This window comes from Mytilus californianus, unplaced genomic scaffold (assembly GCF_021869535.1).
Source record: "Mytilus californianus isolate M0D057914Y unplaced genomic scaffold, xbMytCali1.0.p SCAF_50, whole genome shotgun sequence".
Lineage (NCBI taxonomy): Eukaryota > Metazoa > Mollusca > Bivalvia > Mytilida > Mytilidae > Mytilus > Mytilus californianus.
In genome coordinates this window covers 1,124,606-1,143,650 of record NW_026262702.1, presented here as the reverse complement: position 1 = coordinate 1,143,650, position 19,045 = coordinate 1,124,606, and the positions used below count along the sequence as shown (strand labels likewise).

At 31.7% G+C, this 19,045-nt stretch overlaps 1 protein-coding gene and 1 long non-coding RNA gene across 2 annotated transcripts; both read right to left on the bottom strand.

Moving 5' to 3' along the window:
* Positions 1-3,056: 3,056 nt before the first annotated feature.
* LOC127703778 (myosin-2 essential light chain-like) lies at positions 3,057-8,696 on the bottom strand. The gene is made up of 6 exons (XM_052207859.1): positions 8,610-8,696; positions 8,483-8,510; positions 7,646-7,786; positions 6,541-6,705; positions 5,560-5,637; positions 3,057-4,037 (listed from the first exon to the last, which is right to left on the bottom strand). Exons 1-6 carry the CDS (start codon positions 8,610-8,612, stop codon positions 4,009-4,011), a joined length of 444 nt encoding a protein of 147 aa, XP_052063819.1. The 5' UTR covers positions 8,613-8,696; the 3' UTR covers positions 3,057-4,008.
* A 5,944-nt stretch (positions 8,697-14,640) lies between these two features.
* On the bottom strand, positions 14,641-17,475 carry LOC127703779 (uncharacterized). The gene is made up of 3 exons (XR_007983039.1): positions 17,368-17,475; positions 16,140-16,202; positions 14,641-14,844 (listed from the first exon to the last, which is right to left on the bottom strand). It is a non-coding gene; the product is annotated as an uncharacterized LOC127703779 (long non-coding RNA).
* Between the last annotated feature and the right edge of the window lie 1,570 nt (positions 17,476-19,045).

The following is a 19,045-nucleotide window of genomic DNA, read 5'->3' as shown; positions in this document are numbered from 1 at the left end:
TTTCACTTGACCTCATTTCATGGATCAGTGAACAAGGTTAAGTTTTGGTGGTCAAGTCCATATCTCAGATACTAGAAGCAATAGGTCTAGCATATTCAATGTATGGAAGGACTGTAAGGTGTACATGTCTAACTGGCAGGTGTCATCTGACCTTGACCTCATTTTCATGGTTCAGTGGTTATAATTAAGTTTTCGTGTTTTGGTCTGTTTTTCTTATACTGTATGCAATAGGTCTACTTTATTTGGTGTATGGAATGATTGTAAGGTGTACATGTCTAGCTGGCAGGTGTCTTCTGACCTTGACCTCATTTTCATGGTTCAGTGGTCAATGTTAAATTTTTGAGTTTTGGTCTTTTTTTCTATGCAATAGGTCAACTATATTTGGTGTATGGAAATATTTTATGATGTACATGTCAGTCTGGCCGGTTTTATTTGACCTTGACCTCATTTTCACGGTTCATAGCTCAGTGTCAAGTTTTTGTGTTTTGGTCTGTTTTTCTATTTCTATAAGCAATAGGTCAACTGTATTTGTTGTATGGAAGGATTGCAAGCTGTGTACATGTCTGCCTGGCATGGTTCATCTGACCTTGACATCATTTTCTTGGTTCATTAGTCCATGTTTAGTTTTCTTGGTTAAGTCTGTATCTTAGAACTATAAGCAATAGGTCAACTATATTTAGTGTTTTGAATGATTGTAAGGTGTACATGTAATTCTTGTTTGGTTTATATTACCTTGACCTCATTTTCTTGGATCATGTTAAGTTTATGTGATAGTTGTAGTAAAGCTTTATATTTAGAACTATCAACATATCAATGATTAGTAAAGAAGGCGAGACATTTCAGCGTGTGCACTCTTGTGTTGTTTGGTCTATTTCTCAGATACTATAAGCAAAGGGCCATTATATTTGGTATATTGAATGATTGTAAAATGTACATGGCCGGTTTCATTTGACCTTGATATCATTTTTATGGTTCAATGGTAAGTTTTTGTGTTTAATTATTTTGTCAGTTGATCAGATTCTATAACATGTGCAAGCAATAGGTAAACTATATTTGGTGTATGGAATGATTGTAAGGTGTACATGTCTGTCTAGCATGGTTCATCTGAACTTGACCTCATTGTCATGGATTATTGATAATTTTTAGTGTGTGTGATACTTGCAGTAAAATTTTCATATAACAGATTGTCAACATAATTCAATCATGTCAAGTAGACAAGACATTTAGTCATGTGTGGACTTGTTTTGATTTTCTTCATCTTTAATTCTATTACAAGGACAAAACTATGAATCTAAGCTAGACAGCAATTGCATCTGAAATTAGATATTAACTATATTTTAGCTTTACATATCTAGGAGTCCAAGCATGACATGTGGTACTTGATCTATGTATCTGATCAACTATATATGTATATCAAGTAAACACATTTCCCTATGAAGCAGTTGTGATATGAAATTGTTATGTGGATACAAAATTGTGGGGAAAAAGTTTCAATTTCAAATCATTATTGGTTGTGTTTCATGGTGGCACATAGATATTCTTAATTAAAATAGAAACACAATAAAGAATAGTATTTTGCTCACTTGATTGCTTTTAAATTTTTGTCATAGAATTTTCTAGAAGTAGTAGCTACCCTGAATTCTAAATCATGACCAAAATTAAAAATTTGTGTTTTAAGGACTATCAGCCTGATACAATTAAATTTGAACACCAGTTTCCAAAGGTGGTTACAGGTATTTCCCACCAATGTCTTAGGTGAAACTATGTAAAATGGTAATGGCCATCTTGGATGTCAGATTAACACAAAATTCATAATTTCTCAAATGGACTGTTACACCATCAGTAGTAGAATTTTTCCTCTGGTGTTGTCAGACTTATTGTGTACATTGTGATACCCAGTTAAGAAATCTAAAAAAATTTTGCAAAATAAAGTTCTTATAACTCACTAACTTGGACAAAGTTTGGACCTCAGATTGTTTTTGATAGTATAAACTATTTTGAACATAACTTGCTTGTATTTATACATCTTTGGCATTCCAACTTTTTTCTGACCATACAATATTTGCAAGGGTACAAAGCATTTTCCAAGTGCAATTAAGTTAAAAGAGCAGTCCAATGGAAAGCACAGCTCTGTAATGATGATCACAGGAATACCAAATCAACTTAATATCATCCTTGCATAATTTTAGTTCAATTTCATTATTTGTTAGAAATTTTCAGAAAGACATAGCCATCATCCTAAATATGCATGTACTGTAAGAAGCTATAAATCAATACAAGAGGCTCTCAAGAGCCTGAATCGCTCACCTGCATTCCAGAGAAGATTTTTAAATGTTAGCAAACTTGATGAACAAATTGTGTAAAGTTGTCTTTAAAGGGCAATAACTCCTTAAGGGGTCAATTGACAATTATGGTCATATTAACTTTTATGTAGATCTTACTTTGCTGAACATTATTGCTGCTTACAGTTTATATATATCTATAATAATATTCAAAATAATAACAAAAAACTGCAAAATTTTGTTAAAACTACCAATTCGGTGGCAGCAACCCAACAATGGGTTGTTTGATTCGTCTGAAAATTTCAGAGCTTATAGATCTTGACCAATTGAACCCCATGTCAGATTTGCTCTAAAAGCTTTAGTTTTTGAGATATAAGCCAAAAACTGCATTTGACCCCTATGTTCTATTTTTAGCTATGGCGGCCATGTTTGTCGATGGATCAAAACTTCGGATACAATTTATAAACTAGATACCCTAAGGAACATTTAGTTAAAGTTTGAAGGTATTTGGCCCAGTAGTTTCAGAGGAGAAGATTTTTGAAATAGTTTATGACGGCAGACAACGACAACAGACGCCGACGACGGACGCCAAGTGATGGCATAAGCTCACATAGGGCCCTTCGGGCCCCAGTGAGCTAATAATAATAGAAGATCCTATAAATTAAGGAAAACTCTTCAATCAATTCAATTCCATCTGTGTTGATAATTTTAAGGTTTACTCTAAAAAGCCAACTTAGAGATGTGCGTCAATTTATCAAAAATGTCAAAACCATATCAAGAGAAATTCAAGTTTTATTTCTTATATGATATGTACAAAGATTGTTTCTCCTGAAATTTCAGCTACATGTATGCTTATTGCCTACAATATACTAAAAACATTAGTTTTGTGTGTGGTATAAATGAAAGCCAGGAGTTTGCTGGACTGGCACCAATAAATATGAGTTTGTTTGGCTTTTGTTGCTAAATTTAAATTTCATTGGCAGTAAATGATTAAATATGATATATTTGTATATTGACTAGCTTTTTTTCAAAACAAAAAACTCAATACTGTTCTTAATGATATTTTGATGTGTAGTAACAATCTCTGGTTTATAAACAATGCTAAAAAAAATCAAACAGTAGAACTACATGGCAGGAACCCAGTTTACTGTGCTTAATATTGCTGTGGAGTAGGATAAATTGCTACCAGGTCCATACCATGTTATACATTCGGTCCAACTATAAATTTCACAAATTAAATCACACTTTTTTGTACTTTTATTTTGTTCATTCCTTCAAATACTGACTGACTTTAACATTACAGGTATGTATTTGATATTCATGATAACCATTTCAATGAGAATAATGTTTATGGAGACATTTTTTGTTCTTTGGAATGTCTAATATTAGTACAGACTGCACACCTAGGTGCTTCAGCATGATCTTTATGATCAGTGAATTTTGGCAATATAAATTATAATGGTTTTTAAAAATGGAGGAAAAAAATCTCAACACTGATGGTTAAATCGACAATTGCCAGAGGTTACAAAAAACATTGTTTTCTGGATTCAAACTATAAACAAAAACATTGCATGATCGTAGTTTAGTGTTGTTATTGCTGATACAAGTACAAACTACTAACAAAGATGTATATGATAAGCATTGAGTTTAAATACAATCGCTAACAAATTTAATACAAAATAACTATAATATAAAATATGTCTCTTTAAAATAGTCACGTCCTGGTCTAGCCATTCATAACCATCTTGATAAATTCTGTAAAAGAGAAGAAATAAAATATGATAGTGATTACTAAATGTTATCTCAGTTTCAAAGTTTTAATGTTGTGAAATTTTGAAAATGTACACAATATATGCCCTCAATTTATGAATTCATTCATACATTTTTGTATTATTCAAAATCATCAGTCAATATGTGCTTTACAGGGATTACCAGTCCTTCACCTTTCATCTGATAGCTAATTTACTAAAATATATTCTACATAGTTTTATATTTTTATCTATGCATAGGAACTATTTTGTTTTAAATATGTACTACTTTCAAGTATTTCTTTTTTTTACCAGGCCCGATTTGGTGGTGTTTGATCTTACAAAGTCTATCCAAATCATTTTTGCAAAGAATTCAGCTAAAGCTGGTGTTAGGGGCCGTCTTAAACTTGCAGTGGGGTGAGAGTTTTTTGGCTCCGTGTTGAAGGCCTCACTGTGACTTTGAGATGAAGAACAGCTATAAAAGCGCTGTTCTAAAATGCTTTTTGTATGTTTTTTTGCTGTGCATGTACTAATTTTGTGTCATGGATGGATAACCCATATCCTTTTTTTCTATGATGCAAAGAGATTCGAAGATAAGACAAGTGTCAGGTAGTTTAAACCTTACGAAATACAATTATATATTTTTTGGTGACAACAGTATTTACTAGACATTAAGAAATAATTCAGAGCAACTCATTGACAGTTTACAGATGAATAATCTGATGGATAACTATAAGACATCAAACTATTTTGAAAGTTCCCATGATTACCGTGGATTCACTATTATTTTTTGGATACCAATATTCGTGCATTTCTTGGGTACAGGTTAACCACGAATTTAAATGTTCAACGAATTAAAAGTTTTTTATAGGCTTGTATGCAGACCTTGGCAAAACAATGAAATTAAATATCCATGAAAATGTAGGTTTTCCTCTATCCACATAAAAAATAAATGAACCCACAGTAATATACCTGTGCACTATTATGGTTTTAGATCTATTTCTCCATAGTTCTTATATGATTTGCATATCTACAATTACTTGAATGTGATTGGTCCTTTAGAATTACTTCCCTTGGTTTACACATAGACCATGTTGCCAGTTCTACTTTTGTTACTTATGTAAACACACACATTTTTATGAGCAGCCATTTATAAATGACTATACGGTATGGGGTTTCCTCATTGTTGAAAGCCATGCAGTGTCTTACAATTGCTTAAATCCACATCATTGAACTCTGGTGGATAATTGTCTTCCTGGCTATCATACCACATCTCCTTATTATTATACCAAGTCAACTTCACAGATATCTTTATAGATCTTACACATGAATGGAGCTCTGGGGTTCCACAGAAAGTAAAATTTAAAGAAATAACAAATGCTTTGTTGGAGATTTATCAGGAAAACCCACATCAATAACTTCTAGAAAACTGTGTTAAGATCTTCATTTATGACAGTTTTCAGTCAATAACAAAGTCTGAAATATAGTATCAACTGGCATAACCAGTGAGGACTGATTAACATATATACCTTCATAATTAATGTTGCCTTGTGCATCTTCCTGGCCTTGCAGTAATTGATCAACATCATCATCTGATAATCTGTCACCTATCAAAATGAACAAATTATTTACTGGAGTTTTTATGCAAAGGCATGTCAAGCTTTTCATGGTTTTTCAGAAAGCTATTATTAGTTACACAGTGTGCCAATACGGGAATTTATCAAGTCAATAAAATTCATATCAGGTGAGGCGAAGCTTTTATACAATTCAGAATATTTTAATGATTTGCAAAACTACCTGACTTGATGCAGGAGTATAATCTTTTATGTATACCTAATGAAATGGATACAATGAGTCAGTGCAGGTACATGTATAAGTTAATCCACTGTATTCTAGCTGTAGTATATTTTCATTGCATTATCAAATTTTTTCAGGTAGATTTACTGTATACAGCCGCCTTGGATTGTAAAATAGCAGTATACAATCGGTCTACTACCTCTTTGCTTTAAGGCAGATTGGCAATTAATGTGTAAGACTGTTATATGAAAAAAAGTGATTTATTGCATTATTTAGACAGTTTTTACAAATACCAAATTATTATTTTTTGTTTGATTCAATTATTCAAGTTAGCCATATAAGGGGAGATAACTATTATAGTAAACATTTTTATAAAATTTTCAGTTTTTCCTTGTAGCACGAAAAAAAGTTGGTGGCACCATTTTTTTCTTTTATTTTCTATTAAAGCATATTATAAAACCTATCTTCTTATTTTTTTATTTAAAAGTTCTATCTAATAGATTTCTTTTTATTCACAAGTGTTTTTTCATGATTTATCTATGCAAAATTGGGCAATTTTGTATGACTTGTAGCTTTAATAATAGCACGGTGACCCATACTTTTTATCCTATTTTATAAAACAGCATGGTAAAATCTGCATTTTGGTAAAGTATAAGAAAATTCTATCTCAGGAAATATAGTGATGTTCCACCTTAATAAACATATAAACACACCTAAACAAGTAAGGACATGTCTAAGCTCTGCGGAAGATATATAGCCATTTTGTTCTTTATCAAACATGCGTAGTCCTTCTACAAAATCTTCATAGGTTGCACAGTCTCTATTCTTGCTGACAGTGTGGAGGATGGGAAGGAAGACTTCAAATGAAATTCTTGAATCTGAAATTATACATGTAAGATTAAAAGTAATTACAATTATTTTACACTGATGAAATACAGTACAATTTGAACACATCCTCAGATTGAATAAGGATCTTTATTTCCTTACCTTTTAAAATTTTTTCAGCTTCCCCATAAGTTTTACTTAACATTTCAAAAATTGTTTTTAAGTTCAAAATTTCTATTTATTTCAAAGAGATAATTTTTCTCTGTAAATGATGGTAAAACATGTGTTATACGTCGACATGAGCATAAGATTCCCATATTGTATAGACCCCTGCATGACCGGTCAATGTTGATAACTATATTGCCCACTAGATGTCTTTTTGGTTATTTGTTTCATTGGGTTACTGTTTCATTGAGGTCATGGAGGTATACCCATATCTCCTTTAAATTTTTTTTTTGAAAGAGTATGGAAATTTAGAAACAACACATTTAACAAACATTCATTTATGACATGCATATCAATACAACATGTTTTAAATTTTACTAGCCTGACTGTGCTATGAGATTATTTTTATTGTCATTCTCATTCATGATTTTTTTTAAATCTGGTCTGCTTCTGGCCTATCAAATATTAAACTTAATCAGTTTTTGACTGTTCCAATATTCAGCATAAAATGCCACTACATGTACATGTGTAGCTACTCAAGAGTTGAAAAGCAACAAAAAAATCGTCCTTCCTGTGCAATGTTCATTAATTCTTAAAACCCAAGTATTCATCAACAATAGGATCACTTTTGGCAACTGTTTCCTAGATTTTGATAATTATTCCATTTCCATAACTAGATATGCCTACATGTTGCTTCCTTAAATTATTTCCCCCATTTTCATTTTCCTGTATAATTATATTGTTGGCCATACGATTTCAAGTTATTACCGTCTAAATTTATTTAATATGAATGTGATGAATAACTCTAACATTGTATTTAATTTATACCTGGATTATTATTGTATCCACACTTTTTGACTTCATGTTCTGTAGGATTCTGTCCTAATGCCCTTAATACATCACCCAATTGTGCAGCTGCAATTTTTCCATCTCCTCTCTGGTCAAACAAATTGAATGTTTCCTGAATATCTATGATAAAAATTGAAACACTTACAAAATTGTATTGTGAGAAGATACAAGTATACATGTTTGCCTTGGACCAAAATTGAAAGTTATGCAGAAATTTTATAGGGTATACTATAGTCTTCGCTAAACAAATCGCTTAACAATGCTTAATAATAAAAAATCTGTATGTACACAAGTGCATTTTTAACTTGTATGTCAATTGAAATTGACAAACTGTACATACCATTCAGTGTCCTACATTGTTAGTAGTCCAAAAGGGATGCAACTTCCCTATACATCAAATTTAACAGGAATGTCTTTGAAGTCCAGTAACGGCAGACAAATTGCCACAACTTATTGCCAATTTCAAAGTCCCAACTATTTATGGTCTGTTGTCAAGCTGATATCTTTTTCTGGAAAATCTGTTTATAGGGACAAATTTGTCAGATCCATGCTCCAGCAAAGGTATACTGATATTGCTACTGTACATCACATGTAGAGATTTTTGACAGAATTTGTCAGAAATCCTTTATTCAGGAACTAGGAAATACAGGTCATACATAGTCATTTCTCGTTTTTCATTAATTTTTAACTTGATATGGTTAAACTTTTCTGCACAAAAAAAAACACCCTATAAACTGGTAAAAGGTTACAGCATATTTAAGTGTAAATACCAGCCCCTCCCTTACGCTTCTAAACTTTGTTGTAAACTTTTCTTACCGGCTATTTGATCTTCCGTGAGTGCAGACTGAAAAGAAAGAAATACGGGTTATTATACTTCAAATAAAAGACATATTTAAAGAAATATTATCGTATATAACTTAGTTTTTAACTTCCAACTGCTTACCATGATTTTCTTTGCTCTGTTCGATTTATTTCCGGTTTACAGGTGCGAACTTCCGGTTAGTCATTCAAATATGCACAACTAAAAGATAATAAAATTCTACACTGATGAACTGTAAAACCTTGTTTCTATTGATTTTTGCACATCAAAGCATTTTGAAATATATTTTTTTCTACAGATGATATGCAGTGATGATAATATCAGATTTTTTTTCAATGATTACATTTATGTGTTATCAAAGCTCAGGTTGGTTATGTACCGGTTAAATGATTTTATGGTATCTTGAGGACATGTCAACCTACACATGATACATGCATATGTAACAACTAATAAAATAACAATGATCACGAATGAAATATCTCATTTATTTGTTAATGGCTTTATAAGGCCTTAAATTATATTGTCAGGAACAGGATATTAAAACATTGGTCCGTTGATGAGTTGGTTTTATCAGAGACATATATCTCATGGTTTTATATAGTCCAAATAAGACTTACTATATGTATAAATCCTTGATCCAAATAATTATGACTTCTAAGGTTTTTTTGTTTGTTTGTTGCTATTACGCCCTCCTATGACGGAAGGCGTCCAAAAAAAATAAAAAAGCCGTACAAAACGTCATAATTATGATTATTTGGACTAGGTTTTATATTGAAACGTATAATATATGTATTATATGTCTCTGGTTGCATATATGCGCTTGTGTACAGGATTTCGGGATACTGATTATTTTTCATTGTTTGCATTGAATATTAAATTTTCTATTGTTTAGTTATACCTCATACTTATAACTATGTTTTTTTTTCACATTTAATTCTGATACAATCCATCTTTCACTGTCCATACTTAAATATCTTAAAAATGATGTTAAAACTAGTGGGACCTGTGCGGCATTCAACAATGAAAAAAAAAAACCATGCCATAATATCAATTTAAGTTAAAAAAAAAAAAAGACATGACAAAATGCGAAAAAATCAGAAGAGAAAGCATCTTCTAATTTAGTTCTAAAAGATGTCTTAAAACCACAACTAGCAATACTGTGGGTCGGTGACCTATAGATGTTAATTCCTGTGTCATTTGGTCTCTTGCTCTTGTGAAGATTTGTCTCATTGGTAATCATACCACATCTTCTTATTTTTAAATTTACGATTTTGAGACACTTTATCATGTTTATGAAATGAAGATGCGGTGAAGAAAAAAACCTGTGATTAGAGAGTCGATTTGATAGGTTTTGACAGTTTTAAGGCAAGATTAATTATGAGGTACATAGAAAATAAATTGCAGTCTCGCGTGCACGTTTCTTGTTCTTTTATTCTAAAGTATATAATACATGTTAAATGGTATAATTCCTATTTTTCGCAGTATTTGCCGTCTTTATCAAGCAAGTCTAAAAAGTATTTCATATTGACGTAGCGATCACAAATAACAAATATAATCTTTACAACATACAGTATTTTACATGACATTCATATAATACACTTACAATTTTATAAAGTGTGATAAAGGCTATTATATGTTAAATAAAAAAAAAAAGCATTTAAGAGTTGCTGCTCCATAGATGTGGCAAATGTACTCTCACTTGATTTTATTTGTAGTTTTTTTTATTTTATTTTTTTTATATTTTTGCTGGAAATGTATAACATTAATATATTTGATTGTTTAGCTGCAACAAGTATCAAGGTACGATGCTCTAGGATTGTGAGCTTAAGAGCTCTAACAAACCTCCTCATATCTGATGCAGAGAAACAAATATAAATGTAACAAAAGTTCAAGTTTATTCACAGCAAATAACATATACTGCAGTAAAAGGTTTTGAGAATAGCGTCGGTTTCCCTACTGCAACAGACATCAAGGGGCGAAGCTCATGAGCTGTGTTATTCACACAGTCATCCTCGTGTCTGAAGCAGAAAAGAAAGCCACACCATTAACAATTTTAGAAATAAATTTACCAGCAGCAGCGAGAATTTACTCAATATTTTCTGTGTTCATAAGCCATGTCAGTGTATCTATTGAGTTGAGACAGAAAATTGGGGCAACTTTTAGTTATTTCTTTAAATAGATGAATGCGGTCATCATTAAATTTAACATATTTCCAGAGTTACAACGAGTACAAGTTCTATCATTTAGGAGAGTACCCTCATACCTATCCCCAATGGAACAACTATCCACCAGATATATTTGCCAAATACAAGATAACTTTTTCTACAGCTATTGTATGGTACTTTTCATTTAATTTTAGGCAAAAACAAAACATGTCTATTAAATCATATTGGGTAGGTAAGAAGGCAAAATTGATTCTTAAAAAAATCTATATATACCCCTGTGGAACAGTAAATCTTATATAGACAAACATACGAGGGCAATTGGGATTCAGACGGTCAACTTAATTAGTTTGAAAAAAAAAGATATGATAGGATATTTTCGGTACCAAATATAGGATATGTATAGCATAATCGTAAACAGACAAGAGTAAAATGCTTTTCTTGAACTTGTCTTTATTGTATTTTATTTAATGCACGTTCAGTTAACCCACTGATACTACAAAGCAGGAGGGAAAAATAAGATCCACAAATCTAGTTTAACTCGACCACATTTCCATGTATCTGTCCAAAGTAAGGAACCTCGTTAGAAGTTGTCGTATAGCATATATTATTTCCCCCCGTTATTTGGAGAATGTTATAGTGTATATGACATACATCAGAGGCCGATTTAGGGGGCAGGGGTCTGGGCCCCCTTACAGAGCAGGGGCGTAGCCAGTCATTAAAAGAACTGTAGGTACAAATTACGGCAGGGGGTGTAGAGTTACATATGTGATAAACGCATAGACGTTTTGCAAGTATCACTCCAAACGTTGGCTTGCCAGTCCCCCTTTTGAAAATCCTGGATTCGTACATGTACATTTGTAAAACTAAATGAGACAATTCTCCACCAGAAACCAAAGAACGAGCAAACACCGCACGATTTTGGTTTGTTTCTGTTAAATTTATCCACAACGTATATATAGACTCGGGACGGTTTCGATCTTGATATTTAGCAAACAGTATAGAAGTATTTTACTTCCATATTTAGAGGTATCAATTCAAATACCATAGCTAAGTAAAAATGTAAACAAAAATCTTTTCGTAGATGATGTCTATTAGGACAATTTTCCACGGAGGGGTGTCAAAATCCATGGCTAAATGAAAATGTTAAAAAATCTATCGAACATGTTTTACTGATACCAAGTACTCATTGAAGCATTATCCATATATGCTATAGATTGAATAGCTATGACAATTAAACATATGAGATTAGGTCTATTAGAGGGGGAGGGTAACTTAATTAGTTTCATTCATACTTAATACTTATCGGAGAGTTCAAACTTTAAATAGCCTTAATGATTTGAAAATATGAGGTCTATTAGGGATGGGGTTCAATAATTCATGGAGGGGTTCAAAATACCATAGTTAGCAGAAATCTTAAAACATCCTTTCCAACATTGTTTTATCATGCCAAATACTTATAGGAGCATTATAACTTTAGTTTAAAGTTTGATTATTGGTACATAGGTATAATATGATATTAAAAATCATCTCCCGTTGTAAAACAAATTCTTATTAAACGTGGAGCATAAATGTGGTGAAAACTGAAATTTTGTTAAAAATCACAAATATTGTGAATTACCTACTTGAAATAGTATTACAACAAGATATGACGTGGACAAGCGGGGCTCTTGTTGACATTTCAGTTTTCATGTTGTAATGTAATAAGTGCTTGCACTAAAAAATATATTTTGGAAAAGATTTTTGATCAATATTTTTAACCATGGTAATTTGAACCCACTATAGATATCCGAATTTCAAATAATCAAAACAATTAAGCTATGTGTTCTAATTGTGATGCTTCATTAAGTATGTGGAATGAAAGAAATTGTTGAGAAGAGTTTATAACACTTTTTCAGCCATGGTATTTTGACTCCCTACCATAGAAAACTGAACCCTCTATAGTAGACATATTTTCAAATCATCATAGATAGTTAAATAGATAGTCAAAATACTGTATATAGTTTTAATATTCGGTATGAATAAAACAAGTTGGAAAAGATGTTTGCAGATATTTCTTGTCCACGGTAAGCTATGTGTAGTTTTTGTGAAAGCATAAAGACTTTGAGAAACATCTGTTTTTGCTAGAATTTCAATTGAAATAGATATGAAGGTACAATTTGCTATTCCAAAATGGTTCTTTGAGTCAAAGGTTATTGGCTGCCCACCATTTGCGGGACCTCCGCCAAAATAGATAGTGCTGGGATTTTAAAAAAACTTATAGTTTTCAAGAAAATATCTCAAATTAACTGCTGTTTTCAAGATTTATGAAAATTGACAACCCATGAACATGATTTCCTTGTCTGCATCACACACAAAATTGCAAGCGGGCCTTGCTGACATTTAAGTTTTCTAGTTATAATGTTGAAATTAGTGCTTGAATGAAAAATATATGTTGGAAAAGATTTAAGATAAATTTTCTTAACCTTTGTATTTTTAACCCCTTCCATGAAAAAAATAATCCCTTTATATATCAGAGTTTTAAATAATCAAAACATTGAAGCTACGTGGTATAATAAAAATGCTTCATCAAGTATTAGGAACGCTATTTTTAAGGCATGGTATTTTGACCCCTACCATGGACAATTGAACTCCAAACCCTAAAAGGTCAACGTTTTAATTTATAAGAGCATTTACGCTACTTTCCGCTATGGAAAATTCACCCCGGGATCAATGGGGCTCTAAATACCATATGATTCCGGCATTAAATGTTAACTGAAAAAAGTTTTTTTGCACTCAGAAAGAGAAACTATCGAGAAATAACAGGAGACGTAGTATAATAATGTCACCCCAATAATAAACTTTTTATATTTTTCTCCTATCACTGCCATCATTGAATTCCCTCAAGTTATACAGGAAAATTTTCCATGGGAAATGTTCAATTCGTTAGGGACACCACTTTAACATAACATAAAATGATATTTTAACATAAAAAAAAATAAACAGCCGTGGCCAAATTTCTAATTGTACAAATTAAACGTTGACAAATCATTTTAAAGCAACTGTCATATTTTGCAGTCTGATAGTGCTCCCTTTGTGGTCATTGATAACGTTACCGGTCACCGTACGGTCTAATCTTTTGTAAATTTTAGAAAAGAAAATATACACAATCTTATATTTTAGGTACTCGTAGATAAACGTTTATATTGGTAAACCTGATGATGCTGAATTCAGATATTTTGTTGTCTGTATGTATGAGGGTCTGGATGGGGGGTCTTTCATTTCTGTATTCTTTAATTTTTTAGGCCATTTTCTCTATTCTTTATACTTTTTGCCCATTATTCTCTATATCTTATATAGCACCTGATTATTCCCTATTCTTTATTTTTTTGGTCCAGTTTTCTCTATTCTTTATATTTTTTGCCCATCATTCTCTATTCTATAAACCCCTATCCACACCCTCATGAATCTATTCTCAACTTGTCTAGACTCGGAGCGATTGCAATCCTGTTATTCTGTGTTGGCTCTTTTTTTTTTATAAATACATCAGTGACCGCTGTGGATAGTAAACTTGGAATTGATATTAAATAGCAAATAAAAGTTATTTCTAGTTTATTTATGTTTATATGATACAGAAAAACGTGAACATAATTGAAATTAATAGAAAACAAAAAAAATAACGTATTTTGGGAAAAAGGGGGAGGACTAAAAAAAATTTTCTGTCCCCAAGTACCTATGATCTGTCGTTGAAGAAGTTTGGGCTGACGTTTACCCACATCTCTTTAAAATCACAAAACGCTTAATAATTTAGTAAAACGCATCAAATAAACCGGGCTAAATTTGTGTTTGTCAGACGCAACTAATCAGTGGCACTAGAACAAAAACAGGTGAAACACAAAATAAAATAGGAAGTTGACGAGCATTGAAGCAATACAAATTCTTAAAAGTTTGGGCCAAATCTGGAAAAGATTTTTTAGTATAAAAAATATATTGTTAAAAATTCAAAAGCAATATCAAATTTTTTAAACGATTTAATCAGTTAATGATAGAAACAATCAACGTCCTCTGTATCTACAGTTTGGATCAGGTTCACACGCACATCGTCCGGGTACTTTTCTTTCACAAATTCCTGCACAACCCATGCACGTAGGTTTTAAAAGCTGTTTCCAAAACCATCCTCTTCCTTCTGCTAAAGGTGGTGTATTCGAACATAGTTGCTGCAACAGACAAATATCGTTTTAGTAAGAAATCGACCGTATAGTTTTATCCGATTCGAGTTTACTTTTTGCTTCGCTCACATAAAAATATCAGATTCGTAAAATAAGAATCATTCACTTGAACTGACCAGACCGAAGCTGTCGAATAATAGCTAGCGAACAATAAGGCCATATATCTAAAAATCAGAAAAAGTGCAACAGACAGCAACGGCGAATTGTGCATGATGTTGATCCCCAAACTGCCGAAAAGGGAGTTTGATAGATAATTCTTAAATTATGATGTTAAAGATGCATTTTTAAAAAATGCTGTTCTGTGACATCCCCACCAAATAAAATACAAAAAAAACCCCTCAAATTTGTATTTACCGCCGTTTAAATGACCAGTAAGAGTTTCACGGTAAGATAATTTACTTTCTTGCACAATGAGAAAAGAATTTAAATTCTAACAATAATTTTTATTTCTTGATGATCATGATGATTGGGTTAAAGAAATTTTTAAGAAAAAAATCAAATACAAAATTACATTAATTTTCCCGTCCCCTATCTAACAAAGCAAAAGGTTAGTATTCTCTAATATTTAGGATAAGTAGTACGGAGATTTCTTATTAGAAAAATAATACGCGATAAGAAATTGCACACATACCATTTAATATACGGAGCCTTTATTATACATTTTTGTAACATCGTATATTTACCTAGTTGGCTGCATAGTTATCTTGGTGTACTGGTTAGGTTGTTGAAGAAAATTGTTAAAATAAATTGTTGCGAGGTCGGTTAGAAAAGTCTACATCAGGAAAAAACCCTCAGCGAAAATAGGTTGGTGTACAGTTACTTTATAATGTTTTTATAAATATCTTATCACGAGGCAGAATCTCTGCCCCATACTTTAATTTAGATTCTTCATTTTCCATCAGCAGTCTGAATTTCCCGCCATTTATCCCAGTCGACCCACTTTACAGAATCGACATGATTGGTTTTTTTCTTCTTATTTTAGTCACTGAATATGTATGAAATATATACTTTGAGAAAACATCATTCAATCAATCTATCATGTTTTTGGAACCGAATTACTACTTTTATTTGAAAATTGAAGAATGGGTTACAAAGAGTGAAAACTTACGGAAACAAGGTCTGCAAATTAGAATTTATCACGTTTCCTAAACTTTTTTTCATGTTGATTTTTTATTAAAATTCTAATTTAGATATTTTTGAAGCGGAAGAGTCTTAAAGACAACCTTTGATTTGATTAATTTGATGTGGTCCAAAAAGCAATGTTAAATAATTTGTATACTTACAATTGATATGAAAGTCAATACGAAGAAAGCCAACTTGAGATGTACAAACATCATTATGTAGCGCTGCAATATGAAACAGAAATAGTTAAGTCATTGTAAACTCATTGAAACAATGCATTCATATATTCAATCCAATATTCTACATTTAAAATAGGTTTGGGGAGGTGGGTTTTCATGATAGTTGGTTCAAAATACAATGGCTCAGAAAAAGTGCTATTATAGGTTTCAAACATTTGCTTTTTGAGAGGATACTTATTTGGACATTATAACACGGTAAATAGTAAATATGCTATGATATTTGAAATTCTAAAATCTGGGGGACAATGTCCATGTTCGGGGACAAAAAGCAGGTGAGAAAGTGTTGTGATGTTGATTCTTAATTACTCTTCTCGGATATTTTATAAGAATTAAAATAAGTTACAGAATAAAAAATGCCAAGATATTTTAAACTTCTGACATTTAGGGCGAGGATTGTGGTCAATTTTCCATGGAAGAGAGGTCAACATACCAAATCTGAAGTTCATTTCGGGCGTTTAAGTAATAAGTAGTTTAAAAACTATATTATTACTGAAATTCCTACATCTTATACTATTCTATTGTTTTCGGCAAATGTCTTTTTTTTATTTACAATTCTATTTGGAGTATTTAACTAAATCAGATAGTTTGAATGCAATTTAATGATTTTAATTTCTGATATGTATGCTTTTCATGTTGAAATTCCTATTGCTCTGAAAAAGTTATATTTCCAACATATTTTATAAAAGGGATACTTCTTTGAGTATCATAGCTAGATCGAGTATTCAAAATACAATTATAATTTGAAATGAACTTTGTGTTAAATTTCTCATTGAATTGGAATAAACACTAATATGGGTACGCAACAGAATCTTTTCCAGAATATATTTTTTTCATTTCAGATCCTTTTTCGTTTCAGATTCTTTTTTGAATTTAATAACTTATTAAATTAGTATCTTAAACACTGTGCTGTGGTAAATAAGTTAAAAGAAACTTTGATATATCTGTTAGTAGATATACTTTGTTAGTACTAATTTAGCAGAGTGTAGTTGTTTGATTCATGAGAGATACATACGGTTGAAACTGAAATTAAATTATTAATTAAATGTGTTTCTGCATAAATGTTTTTAAAACATACAATTTTTAGATGCTGCAGCTTTTTTTTTTTGTTTACAAAACTGTTATTGTTTTATTACCTTAGAAAATAACTTACCTAAATAATCCTTGTATCGTGATCACTGTTCTATTAGCTTTTGGTAATACAATTGAGTGTTTACGTGTTAAATGATAAAAAAATGAAAGGTCACCTGTTACAATATGTTAACTATCCATATCAATTTCAGCTCTTCAATTACTTATCAAGTTTAACTTATTGTTTTCATTGAAAACACAGCTGGTCTTCTGACGGTGTTCTTCATAATAGCATAAACAAATATTCAGAATAAGTAACAGTAATTCATAATATCACGAATGAAAATGGTCATTCAAACTTGGCAAAAAATTTGAAAATGATTATCGTGTCTTGAGTTCGTATTTCCTCTAACTTCTAAATTTGATATGTGATACACCTTAAGTTACATGGCTAAATATATATCCTTTCTATATCTCTTCAGAATACGAGCTCTGAAATTTTCCCCTATACTTTTTTGTGAATGAATGTAGAAGTTGCCCATTATGACTCTATAGTAAATATGTATTTCATAAAAGTGCATACGTAGAGAGAAGAACGCAAAATCCCTTTTATTGCCGCTAGCACTATTATTCATTCAAATACAAATAAAAGACAAATAAATCTGAAAGGTTTTGATAATTTTTGTGAGCGGTTTTTGTGTGCTGTCGTAAATTCATGGGACCGTTGTTATTCTGCTGTTTACATGTTGTAATGTACTATTATATTATTTATTTATGGATTTCTCTGTGCTGAGTGTTCATGCGTTTGTTTGTTGTACTGTATTCCTGTCACGTAGTGTTGTCATTTTAGCGGTATTTTTAACATTACCATATAAGCGGGAGGTTTGGCTACCTGTACCAAGTCAGGAATATGGCAGTTGTTATCAGATAGTCCGTTTCTATGTATGTTGGCATTTGCTTTTGTTGTAGTTCAGTGTTTCTGCATGTTGTTCCGTTGTTTTTCTCTTACAGTTGATGTGTTTCCCTCGGTTTTAGTTTGTTACCCGAATTTGTTTTCACTTAATCGAATTATGACAATTGAACAGCGGTATACTACTATTGCCTTTATTTACAAAGTATATCTGGTAATTGTTAGATGAGTTGGCTTTTACTGTACGTTTGGACACTAAACGTATGTGTAACTGTTCTATTTTAAAAGAACAGTAAAAAGTTTCAATCACATCTACATTAAGAACTTGTGTACAATTAACATGAACAGTCACATCACAATACACTATATTGTCAGTCTAGTCCCAGTGTAGTAGATAGGTGGCAGCATTTACGCATTGAATTATATAAATAATTCTAGATCTGTTCTGATGTTTGATCTTCAGGTTGTCAGTGTATCCTTAATTTCGTAAACACCTAGCTAGCTTTTCCATCTGCAGCGTACTGAAGTTGTTGACATATGCATTGGTAAGTTTCTGTTACATGTGATGAAGCTCTATGAGACGGAAAAGAAAAGCTTTGCATACTTTTTTTTATCTTAGAATGCATTCTTTATTGTTGTTTGTCCTTCTGTTCTGTTGTGAGTCCACAAATGCCGGTTACATTCTAACCAACAACCACTAACATAGTCAGTGAGCCTATTGGTATCGATATTAAGAGTAAAGTTTTATCTTGTTCCTCCACTGTGTGAAACCAGGCGTTTTCAATTTCTTTTATTTGCACTATAGGTAACATAACAATATGTCGTGCCAGTAAACGAACATTTACGTTAT

Coding starts and splice junctions, on each gene's coding strand:
- LOC127703778 (XM_052207859.1), bottom strand. Junction 5,638..6,540: donor ACATGTCCTTACTTGTTTAG/GTGTGTTTATAT, acceptor TCATTTTGATAG/GTGACAGATTATCAGATGAT. Junction 4,038..5,559: donor AGGCAACATTAATTATGAAG/GTATATATGTTA, acceptor TCTCTTTTACAG/AATTTATCAAGATGGTTATG.